The 21,360-nt window shown below is 37.4% G+C and overlaps 1 protein-coding gene across 1 annotated transcript; it reads left to right on the forward strand.

Moving 5' to 3' along the window:
* Positions 1-4,267: 4,267 nt before the first annotated feature.
* On the forward strand, positions 4,268-5,339 carry LOC132490436 (olfactory receptor 5H2-like). The gene is given in 2 exon segments (XM_060098799.1): positions 4,268-4,510; positions 4,512-5,339. Coding segments are annotated over 2 exon segments (1,062 nt in total). The 5' UTR covers positions 4,268-4,276.
* The last annotated feature ends 16,021 nt before the right edge of the window (positions 5,340-21,360 follow it).

A 21,360-nucleotide genomic window follows, 5' to 3' on the forward strand; every position in this document is an offset into this window, starting at 1 on the left:
AAAATTTTTTGTTTACTTCTATGGGGTGAGGGGAAAGAAGAGCTATCAGTTTGGAAAACATTTAAAAGGATAATGATAGCCAATTTGTGGGAATATAATGGAGCAGTTGTACTGCTAAGATTGATACAGTCTTTATGAGGACAGTAAACAAAATAGCTTAGATTTGGGGTGGCCACAACTGGGGGAGAATCTTGATCATGGGACTTAGAGGTCATCCGGGCCCAGGGTAGAGCCTGGGTGGGACAGTGGTGGCCACTGCTGGCACTTACTAAAGTGGCACTTCAGAAGCCACCCAGATCTCTTAGCAGAGCCATGGACACCTACACAGGCAGCACACTGAACCTCTGTGCATGTGACCACTCATTTTAACACTCCCCTCTGCTGGGGCAAAGGTTCCAGCACAGGGAGAGGGAAAAAGACACACTTAAAGGGAACAGGGCCCCTTCAAAGCCCAATCCTCATGGCTTCTGAAAAAATAAATAATAAAACATAAATAAACAATTTACCAGATAAAAAATTCAAACATTGGTAGGAAAAATGTGAACTGAATTAGGGAAAATAATTGATCTAAACACTGAACAATTTAACAAGGAACTAGAATGTAAAAAAGACCCAGTCAAAAACAAATAATTCAATAGCTGAAATAAAAAACACACTAGAAGAAATGAATAGCAGACCAACTGATACAGAAGAATGCATAAGTGACTTGGAAGACAGAATAATGAAAATCAACCAATCAGAGCAATAGGAAGAAAAACAAGTTTAAAAAATAAAAGCACTCTGGAATAACATGAAGTGTTTCTATATTCACATTATAGGGGTTCCAGAAGGAGAAAATAGAGAAAATGGTGAAAAAAATGTATTTGAGGAAACTGTAGTTGAAAATTTCCCAAACCTGAAGAAGGAATAGATATCCAGGTACACAAAGCACAGAGGGTCCCAAAGAAGATGAGCCCAAATAGACCCATACCAAGATATATCCTAACAAAAGTTAAACAGAGAACACTATGGTAGCAAAAAAAAGAAGAGCCATATTCAAATGAATTCCTATAAGACTATCAGCTGATCTCTTTGCAGAAACCTTGCAGGCCAGAAGAGAGTAGCATAATGTATTCAAAGTCCTGAAAGGGAAAAACTTGAAACCTAGGATGCTCTACCCCTCAAGATTATGATTTAGAATAGAATGAGAGATAAATAAATTCTCAAACAAGCAAAAACTAAAGAAATTCATGAAAACTAAAATGGTGAAGGGTCTTCTCCAAATGGAAAAGAAATAAGAATCTGTAAGAAAGGGGAAAAATCTCACTAGGAAAGGCAAATATATAGTAAGGAGGGAGGACCAATCAGTTAAATAAGCCAGTGTGTAGATTAAAAGACAAAAATTGTAAGAGCAACTTTAACTACAGTAAATAGTCAAGGGATAAGCATGAAGATATAAAATATGACATCAAATACACAAAATGTTAGGTAGAGGAGTAAAAATGTAGAACTTTTAGATTGTGTTTGAGTGTAAACAACTACCAGTTTAAAGCAAGTAGATATAATTACAGGTCAACATTTAGGAATCCCACAGTAACCACAAATCAAAAATGTACAATAGATACACACACACACACACACACACACAAAGAACGCAAGCATAATCTTAAAGAAAATAATAAAACCACAAAGGAAGAAAAAAGAAGAAAGAGTGAACAGAGAAGAACTACAAAAACAACCAGAAAACAAGTAATAAAATGTCAATAATTACTGTAAATGACAATGGACCAAATGCTCCAATCAAAAGACAAAGAATGGTTCATTGGACCCTTCAATAGGCTGCTTTCAAGAGACTGCTTTCAGGGATAAAGACAGACAGACTGAAAAGGAAGGGGTGGAAAAAGATATTTCATGTAAACAGAAATGACCAGTAAGTGGGGGTTAGCAATATTCACATCAGATAAAATAGACTTTAAAACAAAGGCTATAATGAAAGACAGAGAAGGGCATTATATTATAATCAGAGTATTAATACAAGAAGATATTATACTCATTAACATATATGTACCCAATACAAGAGCACCTAAATATATCAAACAAATACTAGCAGACATAAAGGGAGAAATTGAAAATAATACAATAATAGTAGGGTACTTTAACAGCCCATTTACATCAATGGACAGATCATCCAGACAGAAAAGCAATAAGGCAACAGTGGTCTTAAATGACATGTAAGCCCAGTAGAACTTAATAGATATATACAGGACACTACAGCTAAAAACAGCAGAATATACATTATTTTCAAGTGCATATGGAATTTTCCCCAGGACAGATTACAGGCTAGGCCACAAAACAAGTCTCAACAAAATTAAGAGAATAAAAATTATATAAAGCATTTTTACCAACCACAACATTATGAAACTAGAAGTCAATTATAAGAAGAAAAATGAGAAAAGAACAAACAAGTGGAGATGACACAACATGCTAACTAAAAAACCAATGGGCCAATGATGAAATCAAAGCAGAAATCAGGAAATACCTTGAGGCAAATGAAAATGGAAGCACAACACTCCAAAATCTATATGATTCAGTGAAAGCATTTCTAAGAGGAGGCTTTATAGCCACTCAGGCCATTCTCAATAACAAACAAGCAAACAAAAAGCAAATAAACAACCTAACCTACCAACTAAAAGCTTTAGAAAAAGAAGAACAAAGCCCAAAGTTAGCAGAAGGAAGGAAATAATAAAGGTCAGAGAGGAAATAAACCAAATAGAGATCAAAATGACAATAGAAAAGATCAAAGAAACCTAGAACTGGTTCTTTGATATGATAAAAAATTGATAAACCATTAACCAGGCTAACCAATAAGAAAAGAAAGGACCCAAATAAATAAAATAAGAAATGAAAGTGGAGAAATAACAGCTGATAACACAGAGATCTAAAAAATCTTAAGAGAATACTAAAAATAGTCATGTGCCAACACATTGGACAACCTAGAAAAAATGGGCAAATTTCTTGAGATATACACCCTACCAAAACTGAATCAAGAAGAAACAAGCAATTTGAACAGACTGGTCACCAGTAGTGAAATAGAATCCGTAATTTTAAAAAGTCCCTTCAAACAAAATACAGGACCAATGGTCCTGCATCTTCTTGATTCAGTTTTGGCAGGGTGTATATTTCAAGAAATTTGCCCCCTGCCAAAACTGAATCAAGAAGAAACAGGCAATTTAAAGATGTAGACATAGAGAATGGACTTGAGGACACGGAGTGGGAGGGGGAAGCTGGGGTGAAGTGAGGGTAGCATCGACATATATACACTACTGAATGTAAAATAGCTAGTGGGAAGCAGCAGCATAGCACAGAGATATCAGCTCAGTGCTTTGCAATGACCTAGAGGGGTGGGATAGGGAGGATAGGAGGGAGGCTCAAGAGGGGGGGGATATGGGGATATATGTATGCATATGGCCGATTCACTTTGGCGTACAACAGAAACTAACAGTATTGTGAAGCAATTATAAGCCAATAAAGATCTATTAAAAAAAAAAAAGTACAGGACCAGACAGCTTCACTGGGGAATTGTACTAAACATATAAAGAAGAGCTAATACCTAAACTTCTCAACCCATTTCAAAAACTGAAGTGGAGGGAACACTCCCAAATTCATCCTATGAGGCCACCACTATCCTGATACCAAAACCAAACAAAGACACTAAAGAAAGAAAATAATAGGCCAATATCTTTGATGAAAATAGATGCAAAAATCCTCAACAGAATATTAGCAAACCATATCCAACAAATATAAAAAGGATCATATACCATGATCAAGTTGGATTTATTCCAGGGATGAAAAGATGGTTCAGTATTCACAAATAATGTGATACACCATATTAATAAAAGGAATGACAAAAATCATATGATCATCTCAATAGATGCAGAAAAAGCATTTGCCAAGATTCAACATCTATTCATGATAAAAACTCTCCTCAAAGTGGGTATAGAGGGAACATATCTCAACATAATAAAGTCCATAAACTTAGCACATATTTAGAATGTCTTTCATTTTTCTAAGTCTGTCCATTGATTCACATTTTTTGAATTTAAATGATTGCATTTATTTCCATCCCCCCCCAGAAAAAGATCCCATCTATTAAGGAGGTATAATAAACAAAATTAAGAGGAAATTCTGAAGTGAATGTTTCATTTCAACTCTCTTCCTCCATAGTTTCACTTTATAATTTCTTACTGACTATTCCTTTCATTTACTCCATGTATTTCAGACACTGCCCAGTGAGGAGATGGAAAAAGAAAATGCAATGTTACTGACAGAGTTTATTTTCATAGGACTTATATATCAACAAAAATGGCAAATCCCCTTGTTACTGGTGTTCTTGGTGATATATCTCATCACTGTCATGGGGAACCTTGGTCTGATTGCTCTTTTATGTAATGACCTTCATCTTCACATCCCCATGTACTTATTCCTTGGGAATTTGGCTTTTGTGGATGCCTGGATATCATCCACAGTGACCTCCTCTTGGCCCCAGCCAGGTGTTGGTGAATTTCTTTGCCAAGAGAAAAATGATATCTCTCACTGAATGGAAGATACAAGTTTTTCCCTTTGTAATCAGTGTAACCACAGAATGGTTTTTGTTGGTAACAATGGCATATGATCGCTATGTGACCATATGCAAACCGTTACCTTATCCAGTAATTATGACCAATAGACTAAGCATCCAGCTGTTGGTTTTGTCATTTTTAGGTGGCCTTGTTCATGCCATACTTCATAATGTTTTTAACTTCAGATTAACCTTCTATAATTCTATCATAATACAGGACATATACTGTGACATTATACCATTGTTTAAAATTTCCTGTACTGACCCTTCCATTAATTTTCTGATTGTATTTATTTTCTCTGGGTCAATATAGTTGTGCATAATTTGGACTGTTCTTGTCCCTTATAAAGTTGCTCTCTTTACAATATTAAAAAAGAAGTATGTACAAGGCATAAGGGAAGCCTTCTACGCATGTGGAGCCCATCTCTTAACTATCTCTTTATACTATGACCCTCTTTTCTCCATGTATGTGCTCCCTGGATCTGCAGAAGCAGATGCTCAAGATACAGTGGACTCTCTATTTTGAACTGTCATAATTCCTTTGTTAAATCCAGTCATCTATAGTCTTGGAAATAAGAAAATCATAGATTCTCTGGCAAAAATGCTAAAGAAAATGCTTAGATCTCATACTAATATCTGTTCTCCATTCATTAAAAGTCACATAAGTGTGCAGATTCGATATGTGTTGATTAGTGTTCAAAGTTTTTGCACTTGCAATTGCCCTAGAGGTTTTATGACTTAAGGTAGGAGTACTAATAAATATATTAAAATATGTGCATATATTAGTCAAAAGTATAAAAACCATAGATAATCAAGTGTTCAAGTCAAATTAATTAAAGAGGAAAACAAATTAATATATTTTACACATATGTTCTCAATGTGGCTCCATAAATGCACGATGCACTATGATAGCACAATTGCTCTGAAAAAAAACTGAATATGATTTTTTGATAACAAAACAGCAGTGCAGCCTGGAAGCTCATATCATGTTTACCTCCACAGTGGAGGCAGGTTTGTGTTTAAGGAAACAGCCCAATTACAGGAATTTTGCTAGCCACCAAAAGGACTTTCATTACATTCTATTTGGGACATGGTGAAATTTATTTCTTGTGGGGACGTAATTCTCATATTACACAGAGAAATCAGCAGAAATGAGAAGGCAATAAGAAAAAATAAGAAAGGAGTTAAATAAGTTAAAGTCAGAACAAATTGTAAGAGGATGCTTTTACCTCATTGTGTGTCTATAAATAATGAGAAGAGGGAAGCTACCTCTCACTGTCTATGATGCCTTGAAAGGCACTGTACAGTTTTCTTGTATGTTGTATGGTAATCTGAAAAGCTTTACTAATTCAGAAAGCTAAGAGATGAGATTTCAGATTTAATTGGGATGGGCATAGAGAAGAAAAGAGAAATGACAGAATACGAAGGAAATGGATTAATCCTTCCTACAATTTAAAAATAAAGAAACTGATAAGAGCCCTTCTTCGGGCCCAGGGCCGGAGTGTGCAGCCCAAGCTAGTGCGTGGGTCCCTGGCCAGGGACGGGGGCTGGGGCTCCGAGGCACCGGCCCGCGACCCCGCGGCCTCCGCCACCGGCCTCGGCCCTCAGTCTCCAGACCCCAGCGTCCCGCCGGGTTCCCGGGGCGGCTGACCGGCAGAGGGAGAACCCGCAGCGCAAAGCGCACTGACCTGAAACTGCAGCGCCATTTTCCCGGAAGGCGGCGCCAGTCGGCGCCCTGAGCGCCCGAGGGGAGGGAGCGTAGGCGGGCGTCGCAGAAGCCCCAGCAGCCCGCTGGGTCCCTGCGCCACTCGCTGGCTCGCTCGCCGGCTCGGCCAAGCTGCTGTCGCGTCCGAAGCTCCGGACTGAGCGGGGCTGACGGGGCGGGACTGGGTAACGGAGGCCGGTGCGCACGGGGCGGGCCCGAAGGGGCGGTGCCGGGGGCCAGGAATCTCAACCGCTACCACCCCCACCACCCTCCCCGTTCTCAGGCTTCAACTGCCTCAGGAACCAGCCACTTGGAGAAACAGCTGATTCCAAGTTGGAGTATATGAAAGGCTCTTGGGGCTGCAGCCAGGAGTCAGTGCTGTGCCTCTGAAGTGGGAGAGCCAACTTCAGGACACGGGTCCACAAGAGACCTCCCAGATTCACATAATATCAAGCAGTGAAAATCTCCCAGAGATCTCCGTCTCAACACCAGCACCCAGCTTCACTCAACGACCAGCAAGCTACAGTGCTGGTCCCCCTATGGCAAGCAACTAGCAAGACAGGAACACAACCCCACCCATTAGCAGAGAGGCTGCCTAAAAACATAATAAGGCCACAGGCACCCCAAAACACACCACCAGACGTGGACCTGTCCACCAGAAACACAGGATCGAGCCGCAACCACCAGAACACGGGCACTAGTCCCATCCACCAGGAAGCCTACACAACCTACTGAAACAACCTTAGCCACTGGGGACAGACACCAAAAACAATGGGAACTATGAATCTGCAGCCTGCAAAAAGGAGACCCCAAACACAGTAACAAGCAAAATGAGAAGACAGAAAAACACACAGCAGGTGAAGGAGCAAGATAAAAACCTACCAGACCTAACAAATGAAGAGGTAATAGGCAGTCTACCTGAAAAAGAATTCAGAATAATGATAGTAAAGATGATCCAAGATTCTATTTCCAAGATCCAAAATCTTGGAAATAGAATAGACAAAATGCAAGAAACAGTTAACAAGGACCTAGAAGAACTAAAGATGAATCAAGCATCAATTAAAAACACAACAAATGAAATGAAAAATACTCTAGATGGGATCAATAGCAGAATAACTGAGGCAGAAGAATGGATAAGTGAGGTGGAAGGTAAAATAGTGGAAATAACTGATGCAGAGCAAAATAAAGAAAAAAGAATGAAAAGAACAGAGGACAGACTCAGAGACCTCTGGGACAACATTAAACGCACCAACATTCGAATTATAGGGGTGCCAGAAGAAGAGAAAAAGGGACTGAGAAAATATTTGAAGAAATTATAGTTGAAAACTTCCCTAATATGGGAAAGGAAATAGTTAATCAAGTCCAGGAGGCACAGAGAGTCCCATACAGAATAAATCCAAGGAGAAATATACCAAGACACATATTAATCAAGCTGTCAAAAATTAAACACAAAGAAATCATATTAAAAGCAGCAAGGGAAAAACAACAAATAACACACAAGGGAATCCCCATCAGGTTAACAGCTGATCTCTCAGCAGAAACTCTACAAGCCAGAAGGGAGTGGCAGGACATAATTAAAGTGATGAAGGAGAAAAACCTGAAACCAAGATTACTCTACCCAGCAAGGATCTCATTCAGATTTGATGGAGAAATTAAAACGTTTACAGACAAGAAAAAGCTGAGAGAGTTCAGCACCACCAAACCAGCTTTACAACAAATGCTAAAGGAACTTCTCTAGGCAAGAAACACAACAGAAGGAAAAGACCTACAATAACGAACCCAAAACAATTAAGGAAATGGGAATAGGAACATACATATCGATAATTACCTTAAATGTAAATGGACTAAATGCTCCCACCAAAAGACACAGATTGGCTGAATGGATACAAAAACAAGACCCATATATTTGCTGTCTACAAGAGACCCACCTCAGACCTAGAGACACATACAGATTGAAAGTAAGGGGATGGAAAAAGATATTCCATGCAAATGGAAATCAAAAGAAAGCTGGAGTAGCAATTCTTATATCAGACAAAATAGACTTTAAAATAAAGACTATTAGAAGAGACAAAGAAGGACACTACATAATGATAAAGGGATCGATCCAAGAAGAAGATATAACGATTGTAAATATTTATGCACCCAACATAGGAGCACCTCAATACATAAGGCAAATACTAACAGCCATAAAAGGGGAAATCGACAGTAACACACTCATAGTAGTAGACTTTAACACCCCACTTTCACCAATGGACAGATCATCCAAAATGAAAATAAATAAGGAAACATAAGCTTTAAATGATACATTAAACAGAATGGACTTAATTGATATTTATAGGACGTTCCATCCAAAAACAACAGAATACACATTTTTTCTCAAGTGCTCATGGAACATTCTCCAGGATAGATCATATCTTGGGTCACAAATCAAGCCTTGGTAAATTTAAGAAAATTGAAATTGTATCAAGTATCTTTTCCGACCACAATGCCATGAGACTAGACATCAATTACAGGAAAAGATCTGTAAAAAATACAAATACATGGAGGCTAAACAATACGCTACTCAATAACGAAGTGATCACTGAAGAAATCAAACAGGAAATTAAAAAATACCTAGAAACAAATGACAATGGAGACACCACGACCCAAAACCTAAGGGACGCAGCAAAAGCAGTTGTAAGGGGGAAGTTTATAGCAATACAATCCCACATTAAGAAACAGGAAACATCTCGAGTAAACAACCTGACCCTGCACCTAAAGCAATTAGAGAAAGAAGAACAAAAAAACCCCCAAAGTTAGCAGAAGGAAAGAAATCGTAAAGATCAGATCAGAAATAAATGAAAAAGAAATGAAGGAAATGATAGCAAAGATCAATAAAACTAAAAGCTGGTTCTTTGAGAAGATAAACAAAATTGACAAACCATTAGCCAGACTGATCAAGAAAAAAAGTGAGGGCCTCCCTGGTGGCGCAAGTGGTTGAGAGTCCGCCTGCCGATGCAGGGGATATGGGTTCGTGCCCCGGTCTGGGAGGATCCCATATGCCGCGGAGCGGCTGGGCCCGTGAGCCATGGCCGCTGAGCCTGCGCGTCCGGAGCCTGCGCATCCGGAGCCTGTGCTCCGCAACGGGGGAGGCCACAACAGTGAGAGGCCCGCATACCGCAAAAAAAAAAAAAAAAAAAAAAAAAAGAAAAAAAGTGAGAACACTCAAATCAATAGAATTAGAAATGAAAAAGGAGAAGTAACAACTGACACTGCAGAAATACAAAAGATCGTGAGAGATTACTACAAGCAACTCTATGCCAATAAAATGGACAACCTGGAAGAAATGGACAAATTCTTAGAAATGCACAACCTGCCGAGACTGAATCAGGAAGAAATAGAAAATATGAATAGACCAATAACAAGCACTGAAATTGAAACTGTGATTAAAAATCTTCCAACAAACAAAAGCCCAGGACCAGATGGCTTCACAGGCGAATTCTATCAAACATTTAGAGAAGAGCTAACACCTATCCTTCTCAAACTCTTCCAAAATATAGCAGAGGGAGGAGCACTCCCAAACTCATTCTATGAGGCCACCATCACCTTGATACCAAAACCAGACAAGGATGTCACAAAGAAAGAAAACTACAGGCCAATATCACTGATGAACATAGATGCAAAAATCCTCAACAAAATACTAGCAAACAGAATCCAACAGCACATTAAAAGGCTCATACACCATGATCAAGTGGGGTTTATTCCAGGAATGCAAGGATTCTTCAATATACGCAAATCAATTAACGTGATACACCATATTAACAAATTGAAGGCTAAAAACCATATGATCATCTCAATAGATGCAGAGAAAGCTTCTGACAAAATTCAACACCCATTTATGATAAAAACCCTGCAGAAAGTAGGCATAGAGGGAACTTTCCTCAACATAATAAAGGCCATATATGACAAACCCACAGCCAACATCGTCCTCAATGGTGAAAAACTGAAATCATTTCCACTAAGATCAGGAACAAGACAAGGTTGCCCACTCTCACCACTCTTATTCAACTTAGTTTTGGAAGTTTTAGCCACAGCAATCAGAGAAGAAAAGGAAATAAAAGGAATCCAAATTGGAAAAGAAGAAGTAAAGCTGTCACTGTTTGCAGATGACATGATACTATACATAGAGAATCCTAAAGATGCTACCAGAAAACTACTAGAGCTAATCAATGAATTTGGTAAAGTAGCAGGATACAAAATTAATGCACAGAAATCTCTGGCATTCCTGTACACTAATGATGAAAAATCTGAAAATGAAATCAAGAAAACACTCCCATTTACCACTGCAACAAAAAGAATATAATATCTAGGAATAAACCTACCTAAGGAGACAAAAGACCTGTATGCAGAAAATTAGAAGACACTGATGAAAGAAATTAAAGATGATACAAATAGATGGAGAGATATACCATGCTCCTAGATTGGAAGAATCAATATTGTGAAAATGACTCTACTACCCAAAGCAATCTACAGATTCAATGCAATCCCTATCAAACTACCACTGGCATTTTTCACAGAACTAGAATAAAAAATTTCAAAATTTGTTTGGAAAAACAAAAGACCCCAAATAGCCAAAGCAATCTTGAGAACGAAAAACGGAGCTGGAGGAATCAGGCTCCCTGACTTCAGACTATACTACAAAGGTACAGTAATCAAGACACTGTGCTACTGGCACAAAAACAGAAAGATAGATCAATGGAACAGGATAGAAAGCCCAGAGATAAACCCACGCACATATGACCAACTTGTCTTTGATAAAGGAGGCAGGAATGTACAGTGGAGAAAGGACAGCCTCTTCAATAAGTGGTGCTGGGAAAACTAGACAGGGACATGTAAAAGTATGAGATTAGATCATTCCCTAACACCATACACAAAAATAAGCTCAAAATGGATTAAAGACCTAAATGTAAGGCCAGAAACTATCAAACTCTTAGAGGAAAACATAGGCAGAATACTCTATGACATAAATCACAGCAAGATCCTTTTGGACCCACCTCCTAGAGAAATGGAAATAAAAACAAAGATAAACAAATGGGACCTAATGAAACTTCAAAGCTTTTGCACAGCAAAGGAAACCATAAACAAAGCCAAAAGACAACCCTCAGAATGGGAGAAAATATTTGCAAATGAAGCAACTGACAAAGGATTAATCTCCAAAATTTATAAACAGCTCATGCAGCTCAACAGCAAAAAAACAAACAACCCAATCCAAAAATGGGCAGAAGACTTAAATAGCCATTTCTCCAAAGAAGATATACAGATGGCCAACAAACACATGAAAGAAAGCTCAACATCATTAATCATTAGAGAAATGCAAATCAAAACTACAATGAGATATCATCTCACACCAGTCAGAATGGCCAGCATCAAGAAATCTAGAAACAATAAATGCTGGAGAGGGTGTGGAGAAAAGGGAACACTCTTGCACTGCTGGTGGAAATGTGAATTGGTACAGCCACTATGGAGAACAGTATGGAGGTTCCTTAAAAAACTATAAATAGAACTACCATATGACCCAGCAATCCCACTACTAGGCATATACCCTGAGAAAACCATAATTCAAAAAGAGACATGTACCAAAATGTTCATTGCAGCTCTATTCACAATAGCCCGGAGATGGAAACAACCTAAGTGTCCATCATCGGATGAATGGATAAAGAAGATGTGGCACATATATACAATGGAATATTACTCAGCCATAAAAAGAAATGAAACTGAGCTATTTGTAATGAGGTGGATAGACCTAGAGTCTGTCATACAGAGTGAAGGAAGTCAGAAAGAGAAAGACAAATACCGTATGCTAACACATATATATGGAATTTTTTTTAAAATGTCATGAAGAACCTAGGGGTAAAACAGGAATAAAGACGCAGACCAGTAGAGAATGGACTTGAGGATATGGGGAGGGGGAAGGGTAAGCTGTGACAAAGCGAGAGAGAGGCATGGACATATATACACTACCAAACCTAAGGTAGATAGATAGTGGGAAGCAGCCGCAGAGCACAGGGAGATCAGCTCAGTGCTTTGTGACCGCCTGGATGGGTGGGATGGGGAGGGTGGGAGGGCGGGAGACGCAGGAGGGAAGGGATGTGGGAACAGATGTATATGTATGACTGATTCACTTTGTTATAAAGCAGAAACTAATTTTTAAAAAAAAGAAACTGATAAGAAAAAAAGAAGTAATATGTAAAGGTTATTAGAATATATTGTTGAGTAAAAGAGGCTTCAAATGCATATTACCAAAGCTCAAATAGTTTTAAGATGATATGATATTGGTGAGTCCAGTGAGTAGCTAGAAAAGACATAAAAATGAACAAGAGTTTACAGGATTTGTGCCCCCAAAGTCCTTAAATGTTAGCTTTTGTCCCATTCCATACTCTATGAATAAGTGATTCATCTTCAGGTCCATCCCTGACCTTCCAATCTCACCACTGATTCCATACATGTTCCTACTGACACCACTGAGGCCCTCACCCTAAAATCACTCATATTTGTCATTTGCAATAGTCTTGTTACTTCCTTTATATTATGTTGATATTCTCTTACTTCCGAAACATTAGTGTCAGATTATTCTTCATAAACAAAACTCTGATTAAATAATATTCTTGTTCAATAAATTTTAGTGGATTGCCATTGCTACCACATTATGTGTATATATGGTACATGTATGCAGAACTTCATATATGAATAAACATATGTTTAATTTTCAGATCTATGTATAGATAACATGATATATAAACACATCTACATCTAAATATATTACCTTGCATTTGCTTATGCTGGCATTAGTTGAGGACTTTCCCCCCAGATTTGATTTAATTCTGAAATCTCTGCCTCCACAATTTTCCTAATGGACCATATGTTATACCCAAAATGAATTACTGACAACCTCTGGACAAACCTTCCTCTCAGGTACATGGTTTTGTTCATACAGGTCTGTCCACTGAGAATGCTCTCTACAGGTGCATCTGTCTTTGTTTACAATTGAAATGGTCCTTTCTTCAAAGTCTATCTTAAATGTTACAGTTTCAATGATGCATTTCCAGATTACCTCAGAGAGAATAGGAATGCTTCCTCGTTTGAAACACTGAGTAGTTTATTTGTTCTTTTAGACCACAAATGACCTTGTGTAGTACTTATTTTTGGCCTACAAGCATTTTCTTTCAGACTATGACTTACAAGTCTGATTATTCTTCAATCTTTTGTGGTGCTTAGCACAGCTGTTTACACACATGAGGTCCTAAATAAGTATTTATGAAATATACAAACAATTGAAATAAATATGACTTCAAAAATACTTCAGATGAAGTAAGAGTGCATCCCTTGTTTTCAATCTTGTAATGAGTTCAGGGAGATCACTTTGCCTGGGATGGCTACTGCATGTCAGTTCACCACCCTGTTTCTTTTAAGATAATCACAAGTATCATACACATAAAGTGAATTAATCTTATTCTTTTTATCATGAGGATGAGCTCCTGGGATATATCAGGAGAAGCCCTTCAGTTAGATCTTTGGATTAAAGTATTTCTAACAATGTCATTATTACATATTTCAGGAGGTGGGCACAAGATTAGACCAGGTCAACTTCCAGGAGAGATACATTGATTTCACTAGAAAAAAATTAGTTGTCAGGCTGGATCAAATTTTGGACCATCATTCTCAAAGAAGTTTCATATACAAGTTATTCCTTATGCTATAAAAATATGATGATACCTTGTTTGAGAAGGTACCTTCTAAGTCAGCTTCATCTGGGGGTTACAGTTAACAACTGCATCATGGTATTTCCATTTATTTTTCAATATAAAGAATGTGATTCACTAAATATTCAGTGTTTATATTAGAATTGTCCAGCATAGTACCAATAGGAGATCTATATCTATATCTATCTCCACAATAAATATACACACATACATACACATACATGTAGACAGATAATAGAGATCAACCTATATCACTCTCTCTATAAATCTACATCTACATGTACCTCCATATCCATATCTACACCTGTATCTAAAGACATATTATTAGATGTGACTCACCTTACTATGGAGGCTTAGAAGACCCATGATCTGCTATCTGCAAGGTAGAGATCCAGGAAAGCTGATGGTAGTTTTAGGCTTGAAATTGGAGAGCCAATGGTATATATTCCACTACATGTATGAAACCCTGAGAAACAAGAGCATGGAGGGCAAAATAAGATTCATGTTCCTGATCAATCAGCCTTCCTCTGCCTTTCTGTTCCATTCAAGCCCAGAATGGATGAGATGACACCCACCCACAAAAGGTGCTGCAATCAGCTTTACTTAGTCCACTAGTTCAATACTAATCTGTTGTAGAAACACCCTCACAGACACACACAAAAATAATGTTAACTGGATATCTGGGCAGCCCTAGGCCATGTCAACTTGACACAAAAAATTAACCATCACATGTCCACCTGTTGTCAACTTGGCTACCACATACAATTTCTTAAACTATATTTAAACTTCAGAAACAATAGGTTACCTGGGCCAACATGGCAGAGTACAAAAACCCTGAGCTCACCTCTTCTCACAGACACATCAAAATTACATCTATTTACAGAACATGATGAGAAAGACCAGAATCTACCAGAAAATATCTACTACAACTAACGATATAAAGAAGGAACCACATAGAGATAGGTAACAGGGGCAGAGTTGTGGTATAATCAAGACCTATACCCCTATATAGATTGCTACATATAAACCTCATGGTAACCACAAACCAAGAATCATAATAGATACAACACACAAAAATAGAAAGGAATCCAAACATAACACTAAAAACAGTATTCAAATCATAAGGGGAGAAAACAAAAGAAGAAAGGAACAAAAATGAAGTACAAAAACAACCCTGAAACAAATAACAAAATAGCAGTAAGTACATACTATCGAGAATTACTTTAAATGTAAAAGGACCAAATGCTCTAATCCAAAGATGTAGAATGGCTGAAGGGATACAAAAACAACACCCATATTTATCCTGCCTACAAGACACTCCCTTCGAATCTAAAGACACACAGAGACTGAAAATGAAAGGATGAAAAGTTATTCCATGCAAATGGAAATCAAAATAAAGTTAGGGTAGCAATATTTATATCAGACAAAATAGACTTTAAAACAAGGACTGTTATAGGAGACAAAGAAGTACATAACATAATGATCAAGGGATCAATCCAAGAAGTTACAACAACTGTAAATATGTATGCACCCAACATAGGAGCACCTCAATACATAAAGCAAATATTGGTGAACATAAAGGGAGATATTGATAATAACACAACAATAGTAGGGGACATTAACACTCCACTTACATCAATGGACAGATCATCCAGACAGAAAATCAGTAAGGAAACACTGGTCTTAAAGGACACATTAGACTGAATGAACTTAATAGATATGTATATAGAATATCCATCTCATAACAGAAGAAAACACATTGTTTCAAGTACACTTAGAACCTCCAGGATACATCACACATGGTAGGGCACAAAACAAGCCTCAGGAAATTTTAAAAAGTTGAAATCATATCAAGCATTCTGACCACAATGCTATGAGACTAGAAATCAATAATGAGAAAAAAATCCCTCCAGAAAACACAAACATGTGGAAGCTAAACAACATGCTACTAAACAATCAATGGATCAATGATGAAATCAAAGGAGAACTTTTAAAAAACAAGAAAAAATGAAAACACAGTGATCCAAAATCTATGGGATGCAGCCAAAGCAGTTATTAGAGGAAAGTTTATGGCAAAACCAACTTACCTCAAGAAGTAAGAAAAATCTCAGATAAACAACCCATCCTTACACCTAAAGGAACTAGAAAAAAGGAACAAACAAAAACCAAAGTTACAAGAAGGAATGAAATCATACAGATCAGAGCAGAAATAAATGAAATAGAGACTGAAAGAAAAAAAAATAGAGATCAATGAAACTAAAAACTGGTTCTTTGAAAAAATAAACAAAACTGTTAAACCTTTAGCTAGACTCATCAAGAGAAAAAGAGAGAGGGCCTGAATCAATGAACCAGATATGAAAAAGAAGAAGTGACAATCAACACCACAGAATTACAAAAGATCATAAGAGATTATTATGAACAACTACATGCCAATAAAATGGACAACATAGAAGAAAAGGATAAATGCCTAGAAATGTACAATCTCCCAAGACAGAACCAGGAAGAAACAGAAAATATGAACAGACCAATTGCCAGTACAGAAATTGAATCAGTTAAAAAAAAAGAAAAGAAACTTCCAACAAACAAAAGTCCAGGACCAGATAGCTTCACAGGTGAATTCTACCAAACATTTAGAGAAGAGTTAACAGCCATTCTTCTGAAATTATTCTAAAAAATGTACAGAGGAAGGAAAGCTCCCAAACTCATTTTACATTGCCAGGATTACCCTGATGTCAAAACCAGAAAAATATATCACAGAAAAGAAAATTACAGGTCAATATCAATGATGAACATAGAGGCAGAAAAATCTTCAAATAAATATTAGCAAACCAAATTCAACAATACATTAAAAGAGTCATACACCATGATCAAGTGGGATTTATCCCAAGTATGCAAGGATAGTTCAATATCTGCAAGTCAATCAATGTGAAACACCACAGCAAAAAAAATTGAAGAATAAAAATCATATGATCATCTCAATACATTCAGAAAAACCTTCTGAAAAAATTCAACATCAATTTATGAAAAAAACTCTCCAGAAAGTGGGTATAGAGGTTACATACCTCAACATAATAAAAGCCATAAATGCTAAGCCCAAAGCTTACATCATACTCAATGGTGAAAAGCTAAAAGCATTTACACTAAGATCAGGAACAAGAGATATTATGCTCTATCGCCTGGAGGGAGGAGAATCAAAAAATCTGTGAAAAGACGTTAACACCACCTCAGCAATTAATAAATATTTGGTAGAGATATTTTGAGACTATAAAATATCTTGTTTCTCCTTTAAGTTTTTCATCAATAGATCTTGCCTATAGCAATTATTACTCTGTACTTTCATAGCAATTTTCTATTTCCCTGATTTTTTCTACACATATTAATTGGAAAATATAGCTTAAATAGATATAAAACCCTTGGCTTACACTCTTCCTTGAATTTATTGAAAATAGTGATCCACTGTTACCTAGTATTTTTAACACCTTTATTAGAGTATAATTGCTTTACAATGGTGTGTCAGTTTCTGCTATATAACAAAGTGAATCAGTTATACATATACATATGTCCCCATATGTCTTCCCTCTTGCATTTCCCTCCCTCTTACAGCTCCTTCCCTCCCACCCTCCCTATCCGACCCCTCTAAGTGGTCACAAAGCATGAAGCTGATCTCCCTGTGCTATGCGGCTGCTTCCCACTAGCTATCTATTTTACATTTGGTAGTGTATATATGTCCATGCCACTCTCTCACTTTGTTCCAGTTCACCCTTCCCCCTCCCCATATCCTCACATCCATTCTCTAGTAGGTCTGCATCTTTATTCCTGTCTTGCCCCTAGGTCCTTCTGACCATTTTTTTTTTTTTAGATTCCATATATATGTGTCAGCATAAGGTATTTGTTTTTCTCTTTCTGACTTACTTCACTCTGTATGACAGACTCTAGGTCCATCCACCTAACTACAAATAACTCAGTTTCATTCCTTTTTATGATTGAGTAATATTCCATTGTATATATGTGCCACATCTTCTTTATCCATTCATCTGTTGATGGACACTTAGGTTGCTTCCATGTCCTGGCTATTGTAAATAGAGCTGCACTGAACAGTTTGGTACCTGACTCGTTTTGAATTATGGTTTTCTCTGGTTATATGCCCAGCAGTGGGATGGCTGGGTCATATGGTAGTTCTATTTTTACTTTTTTAAGGAATCTCCATACTGTTCGCCATAGTGGCTGTATCAATTTACATTCCCACCAACAGTGCAAGAGGGTTCCCTTTTCTCCACACCCTCTACAGAATTTATTGTTTCTAGATTTTTTGATGATGGCCATTCTGACCAGTGTGAGGTGATACCACATTGTAGTTTTGATTTGCATTTCTCTGATGATTAATGATGTTGAGTATTCTTTCATGTGTTTGTTGGCCATCTATGTATCTTCTTTGGAGAAATTTCTATTTAGGTCTTCTGCTCATTTTAGGATTGGGTTGTTTTTTTGTTTGTTTTGTTTTATTTTGTTTTGTTTGCAGTACACGGGCCTCTCACTGCTGTGGCCTCTCCTGTTGCGGAGCACAGGCTCCGGACGAGCAGGCTCAGTGGCCATGGCTCACGGGCCCAGCCGCTCCACAGCATGTGGGATCCCCCCGGACTGGGGCATGAACCCATGTCCCCTGCATTGGCAGGTGGACCCTCAACCACTGCGCCACCAGGGAAGCCCTGTTTGTTTTTTTTGATATTGAGCTGCATGAGTTGCTTGTATGTTTTGGAGAGTAATCCTTTGTCAGTTGCTTCATTTGCAAATATTTTCTCCCATTCTGAGGGTTGTCTTTTCGTCTTCTTTATGGTTTCCTCTGCTGTGCAAAAGCTTTTAAATTTCATTAGGTCCTATTTGTTTGTTTTTGTTTTTATTTCCATTTCTCTAGGAGGTGGGTCAAAAAGGATCTTGCTGTGATTTATGTCATAGAGTGTTCTGCCTATGTTTTCCTCTAAGAGTCTGATGGTGTCTGGCGTTACATTTAGATCTTTAATCCATTTTGAGTTTATTTTTGTGTATGGTGTTAGGGAGAATTCTAATTTCATTCTTTTACATCTAGCTGTCCAGTTTTCTCAGCACCACTTATTGAAGAGGCTCTCTTTTCTCCACTGCATATTCTTGCCTCCTTTATCAAAGATAAGGTGACCATATGTGCGTGGGTTTATCTCTGGTCTTTCTATCCTGTTCCATTGATCTATATTTCTGTTTTTGTGCCAGTACAATACTATCTTGATTACTGTAGCTTTGTAGTATAGTCTGAAGTCAGGGAGCCTGATTCCTCCAGTTCTGTTTTTCTTTCTCAAGATTGCTTTGGCTATTCGGGATCTTCTGTGTTTCCACACAAATTTGAAACTTTTTGTTCTAGTTCTGTGAAAATTGCCAGTGGTACTTTGACAGGGATTGCATTGAATCTGTAGATTGCTTTGGGTAGTAGAGTCATTTCCACAATGTTGAATCTTCCAATACAAGAACATGGTATATCTCTCTATCTCTTTGTATCATCTTTAATATCTTTCAATAGTCTCATAATTTTCTGCATACAGGTCTTTTGTCTCCTTAGGTAGGTTTATTCCTAGATATTTTATTCATTTTGTTGCAATGGTAAATGGGAGTGTTTTTTTAATTTCACTTTCAGATTCTTCATCATTAGTGTATAGGAATGCAAGAGATTTCTGTGCATTAATTTTGCTTCCTGCTACTTTACCAAATTCATTGTTTAACTCTACTAGTTTTCTGGTGGAATCTTTAGAATTCTCTATGTATACTATCATGTCATCTGCAAACAGTGACAGTTTTACTTCTTCTTTTCCAATTTGTATTCCTTTTATTAATTTTTCTTCTCTGATTGCCGTAGCTAGGACTTCCAAAACTGTGTTGAATAATAATGGTGAGAGTGGACATCCTTGTATTGTTCCTGATCTTAGTTCAAATGGTTCCAGTTTTTCACCATTGAGGATGATGTTGGCTGTGGGTTTGTCATATATGGCCTTTATTATGCTGAGGAAAGTTCCCTCTATGCCTACTTTCTGCAGGGTTTTTATCATAAATGGGTGTTGAATTTTGTCAAAAGCTTTCTCTGCATCTATTGAGATGATCATATGGTTTTTCTCCTTCAATTTGTTAATACGGTGTATCACGTTGATTGATTTCCGTATACTGAAGAATCCTTGCATTTTGGGGATAAACCCCACTTGTTCATAATGTATGATCCTTTTAATGTGCTGTTGGATTCTGTTTGCTAGTATTTTGTTGAGAATTTTTGCATGTATGTTCGTCAGTGATATTGGCCTGTAGTTTTCTTTCTTTGTGACATCTTTGTCTGTTTTTGGTATCAGAGTGATGGTGGACTCGTAGAATGAGTTTGGGAGTGTTCCACCCTCTGCTGTATTTTGGAAGAGTTTGAGAAGGATAGGTGTTAGCTCTTCTCTAAATGTTTGATAGAATTCGCCTGTGAAGCCATCTGGTCCTGGGCTTTTGTTTGTTGGAAGATTTTTAATCACAGTTTCAATTTCAGTGCTTGTTATTGGTCTGTTCATATTTTCTATTTCTTCCTGGTTCAGTCTCAGAATGTTGTGCATTTCTAAGAATTTGTCCATTTCTTCCAGGTTGTCCATTTTATTGGCATAGAGTTGCTTGTAGTAATCTCTCATGATCCTTTGTATTTCTACAGTGTCAGTTGTTACTTCTCCTTTTTCATTTCTAATTCTACTGATTTGAGTCTTCCCCCTTTTTTTCTTGATCAGTCTGGCTAATGGTTTATCAATTTTGTTTATCTTCTCAAAGAACCAGCTTTTAGTTTTATTGATCTTTGCTATCATTTCCTTCATTTCTTTTTCATTTATTTCTGATCTGATGTTTATGATTTCTTTCCTACTGCTAACTTTTGGGGTTTTTTGTTCTTCATTCTGTAATTGCTTTAGGTGTAAGGTTAGGTTGTTTATTTGAGATGTTTCTTGTTTCTTAAGGTAGGCTTGTATAGCTATTAACTTCCCTCTTAGAACTGCTTTTGCTGCATCCCATTGGTTTTCGGTCATTGTGTTTTCATCGTCATTTGTTTCTAGGTATTTTTTGATTTCCTCTTTGATTTATTCAGTCATCTCTTCTGGTGTGTTGTTTAGCCTCCATGTGTTTGTATTTCTTACAGATATTTTCCTGTAATTGATATATAGTCTCATAGCATTGTGGTCGGAAAATATATTTGATACAATTTCAATTTTCTTAAATTTACCAAAGCTTGATTTGTGACCCAAGATATGATCTATCCTGGAAAATGTTCCATGGGCACTTGAGAAGAA

This window comes from Mesoplodon densirostris, chromosome 5 (genome assembly GCF_025265405.1).
Source record: "Mesoplodon densirostris isolate mMesDen1 chromosome 5, mMesDen1 primary haplotype, whole genome shotgun sequence".
Taxonomy (NCBI): Eukaryota; Metazoa; Chordata; class Mammalia; order Artiodactyla; family Ziphiidae; genus Mesoplodon; species Mesoplodon densirostris.